The sequence below is a fragment of the Eptesicus fuscus genome, chromosome 10 (assembly GCF_027574615.1).
Source record: "Eptesicus fuscus isolate TK198812 chromosome 10, DD_ASM_mEF_20220401, whole genome shotgun sequence".
NCBI classification, from domain to species: domain Eukaryota; kingdom Metazoa; phylum Chordata; class Mammalia; order Chiroptera; family Vespertilionidae; genus Eptesicus; species Eptesicus fuscus.
This window is the reverse complement of record NC_072482.1, coordinates 1,958,235-1,976,033: the sequence shown is the minus strand read 5'-3', so window position 1 is coordinate 1,976,033 and position 17,799 is coordinate 1,958,235. Positions and strand designations below refer to the sequence as shown.

Here is a 17,799-nt window from a genome sequence, read left to right as displayed (position 1 = left end):
GCTAGGGCCAGTATAATCTTTTAAAATACATCTAGACAACCTGTTTTAACCAACTTGGCAAAAGGCAAATTAAGCACCTGTCAGTATTATCATAAAAACCCCAAGTCCTTGTTAATAGCATCTAGTACATTAGAATTTGATGGTAGCCAATCTAGAAATCCATAACATCGATTTTAACGTATGGCACAATCTGGTTTTCGTTTTTGTCCATACCTACCTATAAAATGAGAGCTAGATGTCTACTGTAGTACTGTCTCACTGGTAGTTACTACCTTTCACATCCTGAAATCTTTTTTGAACCATCACTGAGACCAAAGAATCCACTTCATTTGCTTTAATATGTTTTATTGGAATCATTTTGATAAAGCCATATAACCATATAAAGAAGTGAAAGCTACTGATATTTGTTCCCGAATTTCTAGGCAGTATTTTCCTCCGGCAAGTTGACAGCTGCTCACACGGGCTAATGCAGGAAAGATGGGAGTTCCTAGGATCTGCCCAACACCAGATAGCATCCTTTGATCGAGCAAAACCCTGAAATTTCAAAAGAAAAGCATGTATTAGAACCATACAGGCAACTGCCATCAAAAACATCAAGCTGGGCAGGCAGGGAAGCTGCCACAGGGTGGAAAAGGGAGGTGGGATGAGTGGATCAGATGGTTTCCAAGATCCTCAGAGAAATGCTCAGAGACTCTAGTCCAACCAGGTCATCACTACCACTCTGGGGTTGCAAGAAAAACCAGCAGACTCACCGTAGTAGCCAGAGAGAAAGCCCCTGGCTCTTGTCATGGCCTGAAGTGGCAGGAACCGTTTATTACGTAGGCATCCCAGCCATCTCAGCCCTCCAACAGGAGTAACGCAGGCTCTCAGGCCACCAGGTCAGTGGTGGATCTCTGAAAGGGCACTGCCCTGGCGGGGCTTCCAGAACGCATGCTAGAAAGATGAAAAGGGCAACCCGTGAGGACAAAAGTAGGACCCACCCAGTCGCTCTTCTCAGAGACCCAAATATCCAGAGTTCCCCAAATGAGTCAGAACGTAATTTTTCACTTCAGAACCAGCGTCAGAGACTCTAGTCTGAGAAATCATCATTCCCAATTTAGGGAGACCTGGACCAGGGAAGGCCACTCTGGGAAGGGATTGAGGACACTCAAAAGACATAGGGATGGGGAAGGAAAGAAGCGGGAAATAACGTTAGAACTGCACAGAATGTAAGGGGCTTGGGAGTAGGAAAAGTGGTGGAGAAACAAAATATAGGGAGTTACAGATTTTCCAAAAGCAATCATCACAAAAGAAATGTAAGCCAAAAAGTGTCCCTTGGAAAATCACCCAATGAAATGAAATGTACACATCGTTGCATTAGTTCACTAGAAGGCAGCAGGCTCCGTAGAGCCCCAAGCAAGAGGACGGTCTCTGAGCGGAAGCTGGAGCGCTCGCACACCTCCCACTCACCTTTCCTCAAGGATGACACCGGTGGACACCTTAAGCCCCTAATGGAGAAATGAAACACAGGAATAAGTGGTTAATAAGGGCTGCTGGACACCAACTTCTCCCAGGAACTAGGGATCCAGCCCTGAGGGGGAGAGGGGGGTCAGCGCGCTGCGGTGATGGCGTCAGAGAGACACTCAGAGTCACCTGGAGTCATCATCCCCGTCCTACCCCGGGCGACCGCAGCCATTCGTCTCGCACACCCCCTTACCCTCAAGGCGCGGTAGACCCGCCTGCGGGAATCCGGGGCCTTCAAAGAAACACGCCTCCAGCCGAGTGCCCCGTGCCGCGGACTGTGTCAGTCCCAAGCAGTGGCGTCACGCAGACATCAGACACTCGAGTCTGTAAGGGCGATTCCTCCTGCTCAGCCCGAGACTGCGGTCCCCGCCCCAGCAGGGCCCGTAGTACCTGCCGGGGAGCCGTGCACAGATGGCCGGGGCGCCGCACCGCCGCCATCCCCTCCTTTGGAGGCAGGCTGGCACTGCAGCTCACGCACAGGCGCCATGAGGCAGTTCCCCAGACAAAGAGACCCACGGCGCCGGGGCCCGGCTATTTATGGCGGCGTGAGGCCGGGGCCTGGCGGCCGTAGCTGTCCTCTTAGATGCCTGCTTCCACCTGCGACATTTCCCCATTGTTCATCCAAACAAAAGTAAAATAAAGCGAGAGAGGCCATCAGTGAATGTCTCACACTCTCCCGGGCAAATATTCAGAGATATTTTGTGAATTTTGAAAAAAAAAAAACAGGTGCCCTGACTGGCCAGGCGGGAGGCAGCCCGCGCCGCCGCGTGCGCGCGCAGCGAGCGCTCCACTGGCCGCGGGGGCCTCCGCGGGCGACTCCCGCCTCCGGGTCCCCACCAGGCCCAGTTCGGGGTCCGCTCACCCTCTGGGACTGTCACCCCGCTAGAGCAGCAAACTCTGAATCAGCCCCACTGGAGCCCGCAGACCCGTCAGGCACATAGTGTCGTGGCTTTTACTTCCTTAACCTTTTCTGGCCTGACCGGCTGTAATAAACCGCACTATTTAAAACAGAACTGGAGCCCTGGCCGGTCGGTAGGTGGCAGCCTGCGCACTGAAGGTCCGGGTTGGACTCGGGCCTAGGGCGGCGCAGGCTCCGACCAGGTCCGGGCTCGCGGGGGAGGCGATGTGATGTTTCTCTGTCTGCCCCCTTCCCGCGTGTGAGGATGCACTACCCCGGCCTCTCCTGCTTGGACATGTTTTCTGAAATATATTGTTTTACTTTTTCCCCAAAGCTTGGAGCAAACGGCCTGCACCTGCAGACCAGATACACTCCCCGGCCGACTGGGGCGCCCCCCTCTGCCTGAGCTGTGCGCCCACCAGACATCCGTTCTCTCCCGAGGTCCAGGCCGCTCCCCGCTGCTGGGGCAGCCCTGCCCCAGCCCCTGTATCAGAGGACACACCCCCTCGGGCTGACCCCTCGGCTCCGCGGCGGGGAGGGGAGGCAATACCAGCTCTTAAACTCACGTCTCTTGGCCTGGCTCCTGTTGGCGCGGACCTAACGCCTCTCCCCATTCTCTCAAAATCAATGGGAAAGTATCCTCGAGTGAGGATTAACAAAAAATAAAACACAAAATTCGATCTTTTTTAAAACCATTCTAACCTTTTTTAGGTGTCCGCTTCAGTAGTGTTAAGTATATTCGCATTGTGGTGTAACCGACCTCCAGAACTTCTTCCAGGAAACAACTCCTCCCCAGGCCTCCTCCTGCATGTCCCGCTCTGAGCATGGGAGTTGGCCAAAAGCAGTGGAGGTGTTCAGGAGGCTCTGCACGGCGCCGTGTGGAAGGTAGCCTGGGGAGCAAACCAGTTGGGGTGGGTGGCAACAGCCAGGCACTATTCTCCCACCAATCTTTGCCCTCAGAAATCTTCCCTAGTCATTCGCTCTTGCCCCTTAATCCATAGACTTGATCCCACCTACTTAGACCTTCTATACTCCCCCATTTATAAATTCAAGTGTTTTTTGGCGATGTGTGTTGGCATTTTTTTAAGGCAGAATAGTAAGAAGCTAGGGAAATTCCTTGACAAGTGGAATAAGGGAAACTGAGATAAAATAATTAGACAAAGCCAAACCATTTTTAAAAATATGTCTTTATTGCCCTAGCAGGTTTGGCTCAGTTGATAGAGCGTCAGCCTGCAGACTGAAGAGTCCCGGCTTTGATTCTGGTCAAGGGCACATGCCCAGTTTTAGGGCTTGATCCCCAGTATGGGGCGTGCAGGAGGCAGGCATTCAATGATTCTCTCTTATCATTGATGTTTCTATCTCTCTCTCTCCCTCTCCCTTCCTCTCTGAAATCAATAAAAATATATTTTAAAAAGATATGTTTTTATTGACTTCAGAGAGAGGAAGGGAGCAGGAGTGAGATGGAAACATCAATGATGAGAGAATCATTAATCGGCTGCCTCCTGCACGCACCCTACTGAGGATCAAGCCCGAAACCCAGGCTTGTGCCCTGACCAGGAATCAAACTATGACCTCCTGGTTCCAGAGTAGAAGTTCAACCACTGGGCCACACCAGCGGGGCAAACATAAGAACACAGGAGCAAATGGTTTACACATTCCAGATTGCCCAGGACAGATTGCCTTGGTTCTATCCCTCTTCAATAGTATTCTTTAAAAATAAAACTAATCATGCCCTAGCCGGTTTGGCTCAGTGGATAGAGCATCGGCCTGCGGACTGAAGGGTCCCAGGTTCGATTCTGGTCAAGGACACATGCCTGGGTTGCGAGCTTGATCCCCAGTGTGGGGCATGCAGGAGGCAGCTGATCTATGATTCTCTCTCATCATTGATGTTTCTATCTCTCTCTCCCTCTCCCTTCCTCTCTGAAATTAATAAAAAAAAACTAAAAATTTATTTAAAAAATAATTATGTATGTAAAAACCTAAGCAACTGTTCCACTGGTCGCTATGATGCACACTGACCACCAGGGGGCAGATGCTCAACGGAGGAGCTGCCCCTGAGGGTCAGTGCACTCCCACAGCAGGACCACCGCTCAGTTGACTTGACAAGACACCAGACACCAGATACCAGACACAGGGCTCATGGCTGTCCATGCAACCCAGAGACCCAGCTTGTGGCTGGCCACCGCATCCTGGCCACCACACCCCAGAGACCGCAGCAGAGCAGCAGCGAGCCCACCGAGCAGCGGCAGTGGCAGGCGCAGCCGGAACAGGATGAGCAGGAGTGGCAGGCAGAAGCGGCAGGCGGTGTTGGACTGCCGTGTCCGCCCAATCCCCACAGGCCACGCTGAGGGACCCCACTGGTGCACAAATCCGTGCACTGGGCCTCTAGTAAAAAATAAAAGTAATCAGAAAGTAACCCTGGCCCCTCTCTATGCACATTTTGACAAATCAACATATTTAGGACACACCTGAAAAGCTAATGAATATTCTGTTGAGACCCTCGCCTGAGATCTCCCCTGGAATTCCTGCCACCCAAAGAAAGGTAAAAAGCCTCAAGACAAAGGATCCACTGTGCTCTCGCCAGAGCATGCCATGCCTTGTATCTTTGCTGCTTTTCTCCTAAACTCTGAAGGAAACCACAAGACTTGCTACCAGCAGAGCAATGGGCAGTGGCAGCTCGTCCCAGGCTAACCTCCTGAACCCGTCTTCAAAGCCCCCTTTTCTCTGACTTTCTCACTCCTGTTACTTTTTCTAAAGGCCTTCCTTTGTTTCACAGTCCCCAGCTGGACTCATGTGAAATTTTTCCTACAGGAAATCAAGACTCCACACACTACCAGCGGGCCCTAGGCAGAACCACCCTGGGCCCAGACCCCTCCTGGGAACATTTTTTAAAAATTGATTGGAGAGAGAGAGAAACATCAACTTGTTGTTCCACCTATTTATGCATTCATTGGTTGATTCTTGCATGTGCCCTGACCGGGCATCAAACCTGACACCTGGCTTACCAGGATGATGCTCTAACCAACTGAGCCACCTAGCCAGGGCCTGTCCGCTGACATTTTGAGCAAAAGCCACATATAACAAGGTGACTTGAGGCTTCTGAAGCATACAAAACCAGTCTCCTTTTTGAGTCACATAATTTAGGCACAGTGAGCAGACAGCGAAGCTTGGAAGAATGCAATTGTGGGTGCAGGAACTATCCTTCACTTTCTTCTGCAGTTATCTGCCCTACCTTCCCCCAAGGTTTCAGGCTTCCGTCAAAAAATCTCTTCCAGCCAAAACCGGTTTGGCTCAGTGGATAGAGCGTCGGCCTGTGGACTCAAGGGTCCCAGGTTCGATTCCGGTCAAGGGCATGTACCTTGGTTGCGGGCACATCCCCAGTAGGGGGTGTGCAGGAGGCAGCTGATCGATGTTTCTCTCTCATCGATGTTTCTAACTCTCTATCCCTCTCTCTTCCTCTCTGTAAAAAATCAATAAAATATATTTAAAAAAAAAAAATCTCTTCCAGCCGGCCGGTGCGACTCAGCGGTTGGCTCCATCCCCAGAGGGGATGTGCAGGAGGCAGCCAATCAATGATTTCTCTCATCTGTTTCTATCTCTCAATCCCTCTCCCTTCCTCTCTCTCAAAAAAAAAAAAAAAAAAAAAATTAAAACATTTTTTAAAAATCTCTTCCAAGAATCCTGTGGTATTCACTAGATTTCCACCTGTGGCTGATGTTGCAAAGTGATTTTGCTTGAATTTTCCAGATGTGTTATGTATACAAGTAGACAACGGCTTATATCCACTTCCCTAATGAGGGAGACAGGAACTTAATTGGCCTAGCCTCAGGAATTCTCTTTCCTGCTCTGTCACCGTTACTGGAGATCCCCCTAACCCTCATTGCTGCTGCTGCCAATGGCTCCACACTTTTAAGGCCTTTCCAGCCTCAGGCTCCACTGACAGCAATGAGCCCTACCACCAACTGGGGCTCCTGGCAGCACAGACGCCTTCCTGCTCCCCACCTCTCTAAAAACACACTCCGGAGTAGCCTCTGGTGCAGGGCTTTCTCAACTTTGGTTGCACATTAGAAACACCTGAGCAACTTGAACTCCATACAATGCCTTACTTAGCCCACTCCCAGAGATTCAGAATCGACTTGGGAGAGGCCTGGCATATATATATTTTTGTTTTGTTGTCGTTAATCCTCATCCGAGGATATTTTTTCCATTAATTTTTAGAGAGAGTGGGAGGGACAGGGAGAGAAACATTGATGTGAGAAACATCAGAAACATCTGATTGGTTGCCTCCTGTACACACTCTGATAGGGCTGGGAATTGAACCTGCAACCCAGGTACTTCCCCTTGACCAGGAATTGAACCCAAGACCCTTTGGTGCACAGGCCAGCATTCTAACCACCGAGCAACACCAGCCAGGGGTATAAGTTTTTTCTAGCCTTCCCAAATGATTTTTAAAATATATATGTATTTTTTTATTTTTGGTATAGCAAAACGTGGAAATTTATTGAGAAACAAGCAAAGACTCCCACGTGGGGAGGGGAAGAGTCCCATTGAGTCCCTTTTCTCTATGGCTTATAAAGGCTGTAGATCTTTGTGCCTTGATATCCCCTCTGATTGCTCACTATCCCCCTTAGATTGGTTACTATAGCAACTCCAGAGCTCAAACCTCATGTGTGAAGTACGTGAGATTTCCTCCTTTTTCTCCCTCATTGTTTCCCTATTCCCTCTAAAAATATATTTTTATTGCTTTCAGAGAGGAAGGGAGAGGAAGAGAGACACAGAAACATCTATAATGAGAATCAATTGACTGCCTCCTATGTGTCCCTCACTGGGGACCTAGCCTGCAACACAGGCATGTGCCCTTGACCAGAATCGAACTGTGACTTCCTGGTTCATAGGTCGACGCTCAACCACTGGTCAACACTGGCCGGGCCCAAATGATTTTAATACCACTACGTTAAAGAACCAGAACTTGAATGGCTTGAAGCTAAGAGATATTTTCCCTATATTGCACTTAGTATATTCTCTTACCATAGGCTATGTTATACTTTACCTATCTGTGAATAAACAGGCCTTTGAGAATTGGCCCACTTACCAAAAGACCTCTTATACTCCTTTCCTGGACCAGCTTTTGAGAAGGGCTTCCTGTATGTTGTCATTTCTAAGATGTTGGATTTCCCCAGAGGGTAATTTATTGAAAGAGGTAACGTGGAATTTTAATTTTGATTTCGGAGTAGGTATTTCCAGACTGTTTTTGGCAGGAAGCAGGCTGGGATTCCCTCCGGTTAGAGGTAGTGGTCAGGACTCCTAACTGCGAGCAGGAAGAACCCCTGGGGAGGGCTTGGTGGGCCCATTTTCCCTATCTCCCCAGCTCTAACAGCTTTTATCTTCTCCTTTCTGCATTAAATCTGCTATTACTTTAAATCGGTATTCTTTTGAGACTGTCCATAAAAAGGACAAAGAGGGCGCCGATTGTTAAGACAGGGATGAAAACCCTACTGAGAAGCAGACATGAACAGCCAATGCCAGCAGTGCCCAGTTCGGAAACAGCCCGGCCCCCAAACCATCACGTGAGCTCATTTTGCCCTGGATGTGATTGCAGTGACACCCCCACATGCTCACCTACAAAAAGCGCTTTAGAATACCTGACGAGTGGAGGGTAGTGGGGGGGAGGGTTACTGGGGTGACTCAAAGAACCTGGTATAACCCTAACCGGTTGGCCTGCAGACTCAAGGGTCCCAGGTTCGATTCCGGTCAAGGGCATGTACCTTGGTTGCGGGCACATCCCCAGTGGGAGGTGTGCAGGAGGCAGCTGATCCATGTTTCTCTCCCATGGATGTTTCTAACTCTCTATCCTTCTCCCTTCCTCTCTGTAAAAATAATTATTTTTTTAAAGAACCTGGTATAGTGCCTATCCCCATCCCTCTCATAGCCAGGCCCCCGGATGCTTGAGTTCCCTCCCTCCTCCACTCTCACTTAGATAACTGCAGCTGGGATGGCCGTGGCTGAAGGGGTCACTTGTCTATAGCACATTTCTGCTCAAAATGCTCTTAGAACCGTGGAAGTGAGGCCATCTGGGTAAGACAAAAGGAGGCAGCCAAACTGAGAGGATAAATGATTGCCCTTGATCTCCAGCCGGGGTTTACAGAACCAGTGTGAACCTGCACCTCACTTTTGCTGTTTTGTCCACCCCCAAATGTATTTACTGTGTCACGGAAATGAAAGATTGGAGGACTCAGAGGTCAGAAGTGGGCACTGAAAGCTCTGCCCACTAAGTGCAGGTGAGGACCCATAACGCCCTGAGCCCGGCCGTTAACCCACACCACCCTCTTCTACCCGAACCGCTTTTGCTGCCCCAGTCTCTGCTTTCCTCTATAACAGGTCCCACCCCATCAAAACGGTCACGTAGAATTTTTGTTTTCTGATACCGATGTCATTTACCACCTAGAATTAAGTCCCCACAAAATAGCCAGAGCCATGGCTTTTAATATGTGCCGTCTTCAGAAGCACTGTCCCTTTCACTGTGTATGGAATGCAGATATTTCAGAAGAGTCCATTAACCTCCCAAATAAAAACAGGCACAAATTATTAACATTTTATTTTTCATCCTTAACTTACAAATTATTTAAAAAAAAAAAAATCCAATGACTTTTGATCTGTTTACAAAGTCCCCACGCCCCCAAAAAATAAGACAGAGGGGGGCAGTGTTGATTCATTTAAGAGAGAAAAGACACCCTAGAGAACCAAATTACATTACATGCACAGAATTCTAGAGGACACATTGGTTATATCAAGAAGAAATAATACAAACAAGCAAGTTAATCATGTTCACCTAACTTTAGATTGAACTAAAAGTTTAAAAAAAACACACATATAGGACAACAGCAAGTTCCTTAGGTCCCCTCTGAGACAAATATGAAAAAAAAAAGGCAGGGCCCCCTAATCCACCTCCTCAATGGTGGGGCCAGAGCCAGAACCCCCTTTGGGGGCCTGAGCCCCAAAGCCAGCAGCTCCCGGGCCACCCGCCCCCTGGTACAGTCCGCTGATGATGGGGTTACACACCTGCTCCAGCTCCTTCCTCTTGTGCTCAAACTCCTCCTTCTCCGCCAGCGAGTTGGAGTCCAGCCAGGAGATCACCTCCTGGCACTTGTCCAGCACCTTCTTCTTGTCGGCCTCGCTGACCTTGCCCTTGAGGCCCTCGTCCTCCACGGCGCTCTTCATGTTGAAGGCGTAGGACTCCAGGGCGTTCTTGGCGGACACCCTCTCGCGCTGGACCTCGTCCTCGGCTTTGTACTTCTCGGCCTCCTGCACCATGCGCTCGATGTCCTCCTTGCTCAGGCGGCCCTTGTCGTTGGTGATGGTGATCTTGTTGGCCTTCCCGGTGCTCTTGTCCATGGCTGTGACGTTCAGGATGCCATTGGCGTCGATGTCAAAGGTCACCTCGATCTGGGGCACGCCCCTGGGGGCCGGGGGGATGCCACTCAGCTCGAAGCGCCCCAGCAGGTTGTTGTCCCTCGTCATGGCCCTCTCGCCCTCGAACACCTGGATCAGCACCCCGGGCTGGTTGTCCGAGTAGGTGGTGAAGATCTGCGTCTGCTTGGTGGGGATGGTGGAGTTGCGCTTGATCAGGGCGGTCATCACGCCCCCGGCTGTCTCCAGCCCCAGCGACAGGGGCGCCACGTCCAGCAGCAGCAGGTCCTGCACGTTCTCAGACTTGTCCCCCATCAGGATGGCGGCCTGCACTGCCGCCCCGTAGGCCACCGCCTCGTCCGGGTTGATGCTCTTGTTGAGGTCGCGCCCATTGAAGAAGTCCTGCAGCAGCTTCTGCACCTTGGGGATGCGGGTGGAGCCCCCCACCAGGACCAGGTCGTGGATCTGGGCCTTGTCCAGCTTGGCGTCGCGCAGAGCCTTCTCCACGGGCTCCAGCGTGCCCCGGAACAGGTCTGAGCACAGCTCCTCGAACCGCGCCCTGGTGATGGACGTGTAGAAGTCGATGCCCTCGAACAGCGAGTCGATCTCCAGGCTGGCCTGCGTGCTGGACGACAGGGTCCTCTTGGCCCTCTCGCAGGCGGTGCGCAGGCGCCGCACGGCTCGCTTGTTCTGGCTGATGTCCTTCTTGTGCTTCCGCTTGAACTCCTCCACGAAGTGGTTCACCAGCCTGTTGTCAAAGTCCTCCCCGCCCAGGTGGGTGTCCCCGGCCGTGGCCTTCACCTCGAAGATGCCGTCGTCGATCGTCAGGATGGACACGTCGAAGGTGCCCCCACCCAGGTCGAAGATGAGCACGTTGCGCTCCCCCTTGCCCGTCCTGTCCAGGCCGTAGGCGATGGCGGCCGCCGTGGGCTCGTTGATGATCCTCAGCACGTTCAGCCCCGCGATCACCCCGGCGTCCTTGGTGGCCTGGCGCTGCGAGTCGTTGAAGTAGGCCGGCACGGTGATCACCGCGTTGGTCACCGCGTAGCCCAGGTACGCCTCGGCGATCTCCTTCATCTTGGTCAGCACCATGGACGAGATCTCCTCGGGGAAGAACGCCTTGGTCTCCCCTTTGTAGCTCACCTGCACCTTGGGCTTGTCCCCGTCGCCGATCACCTGGAACGGCCAGTGCTTCATGTCCGACTGCACCACCGAGTCGCCGAACTTGCGGCCGATCAGCCGCTTGGCGTCGAACACGGTGTTCTGCGGGTTCAGCGCCACCTGGTTCTTGGCCGCGTCGCCGATGAGCCGCTCGGTGTCGGTGAAGGCCACGTAGCTGGGGGTGGTGCGGTTGCCCTGGTCGTTGGCGATGATCTCCACCTTGCCGTGCTGGAAGACCCCCACGCACGAGTACGTGGTGCCCAGGTCGATGCCGATGGCCGTGGTTTTAGCCATGCCGGCGCCCTGCTCTCTCGCCGCGCGCTGAGGTTCGGGCCTCTCCTGGAAGCGGCGGTCCCGGCCGGGCCCGCGACGGGGACGGGAAGCTCGGTCTCTTCCGAAGCGGGAGACGGGCCGCGGGCCGCGGGGGCCGGTCCTGGAGCGGCGGGGCTGCGGAGGGCGGGGTGGCGACCACCGGCGGGGAGAGCGCGGAGCGGGCAGGTCGGGGCGGGCTCGCTGCGGCCCCGGGGCGGGCGCTGCGTTTATAACTCCCCGTGGAGCCCCGCCCCCCGCCTCCGCTCACCCAATCCCCGGGCGCGGCCGGGCGGCGGGTCGGGAACGTTCCAGGGGCTTCCCCGCGCGCCCGGCCCCCAGGCTCCCTCGGACCAATCAGCGTCCGGGGTGCCGCCCTCCCAGAACTCTCCAGACTCTTCTGGGTCCTAGGGGCCGGGCGCGTCCGAAGGGGAGGGAGCGGCGCTCGGAAGTGGGGGTGTGGGCGCCGCCCTCTCAGTCAGGGCCCGGGCCCCCGCCCCCGCTGCCCAGCGGAAATCGGCCACCAAGGGGGTGTAGGGGCGGTGGCGCTCAAACTGGTTGTTTGGTTTCCGATAGGAAACTTCCCGAGTTTCTTAAAGAGGGTGGGGTACGTGTGGGCCAAAGGGACTCTGATTGGACCTGGGCCCTGACGGACGGGAGCGTTGGGGGCTGCTCGCCGGGGTCCCCGCAGCCCGCGGCGGCGGCCGGATGACGGCCTGGGCCCTCACGGTGTTTCCTGCTTATTTTTAAAATGGGACGGAGAAAAGCGGTCAGCAATATCGTTTTGACGTCATGTTTACTCTACACGGAATATCTGGGGGTGGGGACATTAAATTTCCAAAAGAAAAGCAATCAGGTAAATAGGCAGCTCTTTTCCCCGTATTTTATCATCTTAAACACATTTCTTATTGTTGATAGTATTACAGATATATCTGATTTTTCTCCCCTTACCCCCTCTTCCCAGCCCCTACCCACCTCCCCGGAACTGGCAGTTGTTAAACTGGAAGAGGGAACGTGCTGGGTGGGGGAGGGAACGGGCAGGGAGGGGGGAGGGAGGGGGCGGACGGGGTGGGGGAGAAGGGCCTGGCGGGTCGCCGGTGCCCTGTCCACGCCCAGCCTCTCCCTTTGCCTGGGGCCAGTCTCCCGCCAGAGAAAGGAGGAAATGTTTTGCTATAGAATTTGTCTTGAAGGCCTTTCGGGCTTCTCTCGCTCACTCACCCTTCCGGGCCTGGTGTCCCAGCCTCTCCCTCCCTCCTCTCCGCCTTCTCCATTCCTGCTTCAGCCTGCATGTGGCCTAGGCCCAGGGTTAGCCTCCGAGTCCCTGCAGCCCGTAGGCCCTCCAAGGATTTTAAAATAAATGCAACGGTGAGCCTGCCAGGGAGGAGAGTCTGCGGGGATGTTCAGTTCTCTTTAACATCTTGGCCAGGTGGTTGTGGACCTATGAACCAGGAGGTCAAGGTTCAATTCCCAGTCAGGGGACATGCCCTGGTTGCCCGCTGGATCCCCAGGAAGGGGCGTGGGGGGGCACACACGCACACACACACACACACACACACACCATCAAAACACCTCTCATTGGAAGCCAAGGACATTCAGCTGTTTTTTTCTCTTTTAATTTATCTTTGTTGTTGAAAGTATTATGGATACCCCCTTTCCCCCCCCCCCCCGCCATTGACTCCCTCCAGCGTCACCACCCGGCCCCCCCCCCCCCCCCCCCCCCCCCCCCCCCCCCCCCCCGCCTACTGCACTATTTTTGTTGTTGTTAATCCTCACCAGAGGATTTTTTTCCGTGCTTTTCAGAGAGATTAGAGGGGGGCCAGGGGGAAAGAGAGAGAAATGTCAACTGGTTAAATCTGATACATGCCCTTGGCCAGGAATAAACCAAAGACCCGTGGGTGCTGGTGCTGGTGCTGGTGCTGGGCCAACCTCTAACCACTGAGTCACACTGGCCAGGCCAGTTATGATTTACTCAAACTGATCTAAAGTAATGTTGCAAAAGGTTGCTTGAAAGATGCCGTGTGTGTGTGTGTGTGTGTGTGTGTGTGTGTGTGTGTGTGTGTTGCCCTGGCTGGTGTGGGTTACTGGTTGGAGTGTCAGCACAAGCACCAAAGGGTCTCAGGTTTGATTCCTGGTCAAGGGCACATACCTGGGTTGCCAGTGGAGCCCCAGATGGCTGGCTGGTGAGGGCACGTGGGGAAGCAACCAATCCTTGATGTTTCTCCTCACACACACACCCCTGACTCCTTCCCTCCTTCCCTTTCACTCTTTGAGGAATAAAAAAAATCAATGGAAAAAATGTCCTTGGGTGAGGATTAACAACAAAAGAAAGACGCTGTGTGTGTTTGTGAGTGCAGGTAGTAACCTTTTCTTTACATTCAGCTGTAGCTCCCTAATGAATCACCTCCTTAGTCTAGTCAAACCTAAGGAATTTTCTATTTCTTTATATAACCTGGGAATTCTTCAAACTTCCATCTTAACTGCCCAATGTATGAACACTTTCGAGACCCTTAAGCCACCCCACCCCTCCACCTCTCAGCTTCCTCGCCATCAGCTGCTACCAGCTGCAGTCTGATTCTCTCCTTCCTTCTCTACAAATCTGCAATTTGGAATACTTTTTTTTTTTTAAGTTTTTGTTGTTGTTAATCTTCACTGGAGGATATTTTCCCATTAACTCCTTTTTTAGAGAGAGTGGGAGGGAGGGGGAGAGACAGAGAAACATCCATGTGAGAGAGACACATCAATTGGTTGCCTCCCCCATGGCCCTGGTTGGGGATTGAGACTCCAACCGGAATCGAACCCAGCACCCTTCAGTCTGAGAGCCAAAGTTCTATCCACTGAGCCAAACCGGTTAGGGCTGGAGTACTTCCTTATTGGCCGGAAGCAAAGGGCAGCACTGTCTCCACGGCCCGGCAGGAAAACCTGGGGATAGGGCTCAACTCTCTGCTGGTGGGACAGCAGAGAACACCCACTGCAATGCTGTCTTCCAGGCAGACAGTAACGGCGCTGCAGCCCAACGACTTTTTGAAAATATCTCTGTGGACTGATCCGGAAGCCTAAACATCCAGATATATTTGTTTTCTATTTCCTGGCAAGAAGAGGGTCTCTTTAATTTTTGTCTTTCCTATACACTGATGCTTCCCATGGCAAGAACCTAGTCACAGCCCAGCCAGTGTGGCTCGGTGGTTGAACATCAGCCTATGAACCAGGAGGTCACAGTTCGATTCCTGGTCAGGGCACATGCCCGGGTTGCGGGTTGTGGGCTCCATCCCCAGTGGGGGGTGTGGAGGAGGCAGCCAATCAGCGATTCTCTCTCATCATTGATGTTTCTATCTCTCCCTCCCTCTCCCTCCCTCTCTGAAATCAATAAAAATAAATATATTTTTTAAAACATATATACGTATATTTTTAAAAAAGAAAATTCCTGACATTTTCAAAAGTATGTTATCTTAGATGTACAAGAACAGTGGACGGGGCTCCCTTAAGGAAGCTAGAAGCTATCGGCCTGAGCCATGCCTAGCTGCTGTGGCCTGCCCAGTGAGGATTTGTGATCAGACCGTCCGGTGTGGTAACTTTTGGTCACTGAGCTTGTCAGGCCTGCCGTGCGCAGCCCCTGAGCTTGTCAGACTATTGCACAGCCCTCTTTTCGCCCACAGATTTTTATCAGGGTTGGTGTTTGGAAGGAGTAAGGCTCAGTTCTCCACACTAGATGGGCTGTGGGGTCCTCTTAAGGGCGGGCACTGGAGAGGGAGTGCCCGAACGCTCTTGCCTGCTGCAGGAAGTGTGGGGAGGGCGGCCTTTCTCTGTGGTTGCAACACTTATTTTCTTCTCTCTCTTTTTCCTATAGTTTCTCAAACAGTACCGTTTTTCTTCAATTTTATTCGTCTAAAAAAATGGTATGATACTATTTATCCAGAAAAAAAGCAAAGGAGATAACTGATATTAAACCTAGAGCCAAGCATTTTTTAATTTTTTTATTGATTTCAGAGAGGAAGGGAGAGGGAGATATCAATGATGAGAGAGAATCATTGACCGGCTGCCTCCTGCACACCCCACACTGGGGATCAAACCCGAAACCCAGGCATGTACCCTGACTGGGAATTGAACTGTGACCTCTTGGTTCATGGGTCACCCACTGAGCCAAGACAGCTGGGCTAGAGTCCAACATTTTTAACTAAATGGCAAAGACTTCAATTAACTTCAATGACCTGGAAACCCTGTGGAGTTCTGGCAGCATGGGGGAGAAAAACCTGGGGTGGGGGAGACCTAAGTTTTCATCTGAACACTACTTCCTTGAAGCTTTTCATTTTTTAGCAATTAAGTATTCAGAAGTTAACTAAATTACACATCTCTATCTATATATATAAAAGCCTAAGCGACCATTATGACGGGTCGACCAGTCGCTATGATGCGCACTGACCACCAGGGGGCAGGCGCTCAATGCAGGAGCTGCCTCCTGGTGGCCAGTGCACTCCCACAGCCAACCTCCTGTGGCCAGCCAACCCCCCGCGGTCCCCCCCTGGCCAGCTGGCCCTGATCGGCCGCAATCGGGACTGGGTGAGAGGGTTACCATCAGCCGGATTGCTGGCCAGGCCGAGGGACCCCTGGGCCTCTGGTATCTCTATAATAGAGTTAACATCTGTTTCACAGGATGGTAAAAATATGTTTGATAGGATTACAAGGCCTTTAGGTTAGTGCCTGTGAAATAGTGTTCAAAAGTGCTGCCTTCTCCCCTTGTTGGGGTCCCCTATTCTCAGGTCTGACCTCTCAGTCATTCCGACTGAGGCACTTACAAGGCTGGGGCTGGTACTGACGATGGCGTTGCTTCTGGTTTATTGCAGGGACCATCTTAAGCTTTCTAGGCAGAGGACATTCGGCCAAATCTTTTCCTTTCGAAGGTGAGCACATGGGATGGGAGCTGGGAGGCTTGGCCTGGTCCCACAGACAGGCAGCCACAGCACCAGTGACAGCCTGCACGCCCTAGCTCCCTATTTGAGACCCTGCCCACAGCCCACACTGGCCCACTGGCTTCCTCTCTACAGACCCTGCTGGCGACGGCATCAGGTCTCCCCTCCCGGAGAGGTTTCGCTCAGACAACCCCACCGGCTCCCCCCGCCCGGCTTCTCGCAGCCCCGCCTGCCCTTCGCCGCCAACTCAGGGCGCGGACTCCCCGGACTCCCCGGGAACTAACTGTGGAGCCGGGACTCAGCCTCAGGTTGAGGGCGGGCTGCGGGAGGGAGTCTTGGGTGGCGCAGTTGTTTGCAGAGGCGAGTGCAGGAGTCAGACCCGCCTGCCGGCCAGAAAGCTCCAGAAAGTTCCTGGCTCCGCGAGAAACCCCCAGGAGCCTCCGCCCCGCCCCCTTCCACTCCGCCCCCCCTCCCGCCTCCACCCCCGCCCCCCCTTCCACACTGCCCCCCTCCCGCCTCCGCCCCAGCCCCCCCTTCCACACTGCCCCCCTCCCGCCTCCGCCCCAGCCCCCCTTCCACACTGCCCCCCCTTCCACACTGCCCCCCTCCCGCCTCCGCCCCCTTCCACACTGCCCCCCTCCCGCCTCCGCCCCCTTCCACACTGCCCCCCACCGCCTCCGCCCCCGCCCCCCCTTCCACACTGCCCCCCCCTCCGTCCTCCGCCCCCGCCCCCCCTTCCACACTGCCCCCCCCTCCCTCCTCCGCCCCCGGCGGGCGTGCCACCAAGCTGCTTGCCCGGTCTTTGTGTGTGTGTGTGTGTGTGTGTGTGTGTGGTTGTTTTTTTTTTAAAACATTTTTATTGATTTCAGAGAGGAAGGAAGAGGGAGAGAGAGCTAGAAACATCAGTGATGGGAGAGAATCATTGATCGGCTGCCTCCCCCACGCCTCGCCTCCCACTGGGGACTGAGCCCACAACCCGGGCATGTGCCCTTGACCGGAATCGAACCTGGGACCCTTCAGTCCGCAGGCTGATGCTCTATCCACTGAGCCAAACCGGCTAGGACTTGGTCTTGTGTTTTTTGAGTCCCCCCTCCCCCCCCCAAAACGTGATTAAAGAAGCCGAGAAAAGGGTACCTTTATTTCTCGCCCTAACTAGGGTGTCAGACAAAACCACTGGGAGGTGTGGTAACTCACCCAAGCCAGAGGAATGGGGTGGCCAGACGGGGAATGGGAGGTGCCCACGGCCCCAGCGCGCGCGCCCGGCCGGGACTGGGGCCGCTGGCTTCTCCCCCCACCACCTCACCCCGCTCCCTCGGGACCTTCGGAGGTCCAACGCCCTTGGGAAAGGTTCTCCTCTTCTGGACCCCCTCCTCCCCCCCCCCCCCCCCCCCCCCGCGACCTGTGGGCCGGCCCCACCCCTCCCCGTGGTGCCCTCTCCGCGTCTCCGCTGCCCAGCCTCTTAATGAGGGGTGCTGGGACAGGGCAACGATGGTGGGGTGCTGTCCCGTTGAACTGCACCGGCCGGATGGGTGAGGGCGATCAATTAGCAGGGAGGGGGATAGTTATGGGTGCTTACTCCTACGGTAAGGCTCGCCCCTGAGAGATCGCCAGCAGTGC

At 53.6% G+C, this 17,799-nt stretch overlaps 1 protein-coding gene, 2 long non-coding RNA genes and 3 other non-coding genes across 7 annotated transcripts; 1 reads left to right on the top strand and 5 right to left on the bottom strand.

The window, feature by feature from the left end:
- Positions 1–328: 328 nt before the first annotated feature.
- On the bottom strand, positions 329–2,038 carry LOC114228286 (uncharacterized). The gene is made up of 4 exons (XR_003614422.2): positions 1,697–2,038; positions 1,450–1,487; positions 753–933; positions 329–534 (listed from the first exon to the last, which is right to left on the bottom strand). It is a non-coding gene; the product is annotated as an uncharacterized LOC114228286 (long non-coding RNA).
- On the bottom strand, positions 645–724 carry LOC129150660 (small nucleolar RNA ZL8). Its single transcript, XR_008557374.1, has one exon. It is a non-coding gene; the product is annotated as a small nucleolar RNA ZL8 (small nucleolar RNA).
- On the bottom strand, positions 1,026–1,093 carry LOC114228300 (small nucleolar RNA SNORD52). The gene has a single exon (XR_003614451.1). It is a non-coding gene; the product is annotated as a small nucleolar RNA SNORD52 (small nucleolar RNA).
- Positions 1,587–1,649, bottom strand: LOC114228301 (small nucleolar RNA SNORD48). The gene has a single exon (XR_003614452.1). It is a non-coding gene; the product is annotated as a small nucleolar RNA SNORD48 (small nucleolar RNA).
- A 6,943-nt stretch (positions 2,039–8,981) lies between the features above and the next one.
- On the bottom strand, positions 8,982–11,481 carry LOC103300527 (heat shock 70 kDa protein 1-like). The gene has a single exon (XM_008157415.3). It carries the CDS (start codon positions 11,261–11,263, stop codon positions 9,338–9,340), a length of 1,926 nt encoding a protein of 641 aa, XP_008155637.2. The 5' UTR covers positions 11,264–11,481; the 3' UTR covers positions 8,982–9,337.
- A 259-nt stretch (positions 11,482–11,740) lies between these two features.
- Positions 11,741–16,343, top strand: LOC129150624 (uncharacterized). Of its 2 annotated transcripts, none has more exons than XR_008557342.1 (3): positions 11,741–12,134; positions 16,117–16,173; positions 16,318–16,335. It is a non-coding gene; the product is annotated as an uncharacterized LOC129150624 (long non-coding RNA). The 2 variants fall into 2 exon arrangements; XR_008557343.1 differs by lacking the exon at positions 11,741–12,134 and adding an exon at positions 15,817–15,832 and having other exon boundaries at positions 16,318–16,343.
- Positions 16,344–17,799: the final 1,456 nt, after the last annotated feature.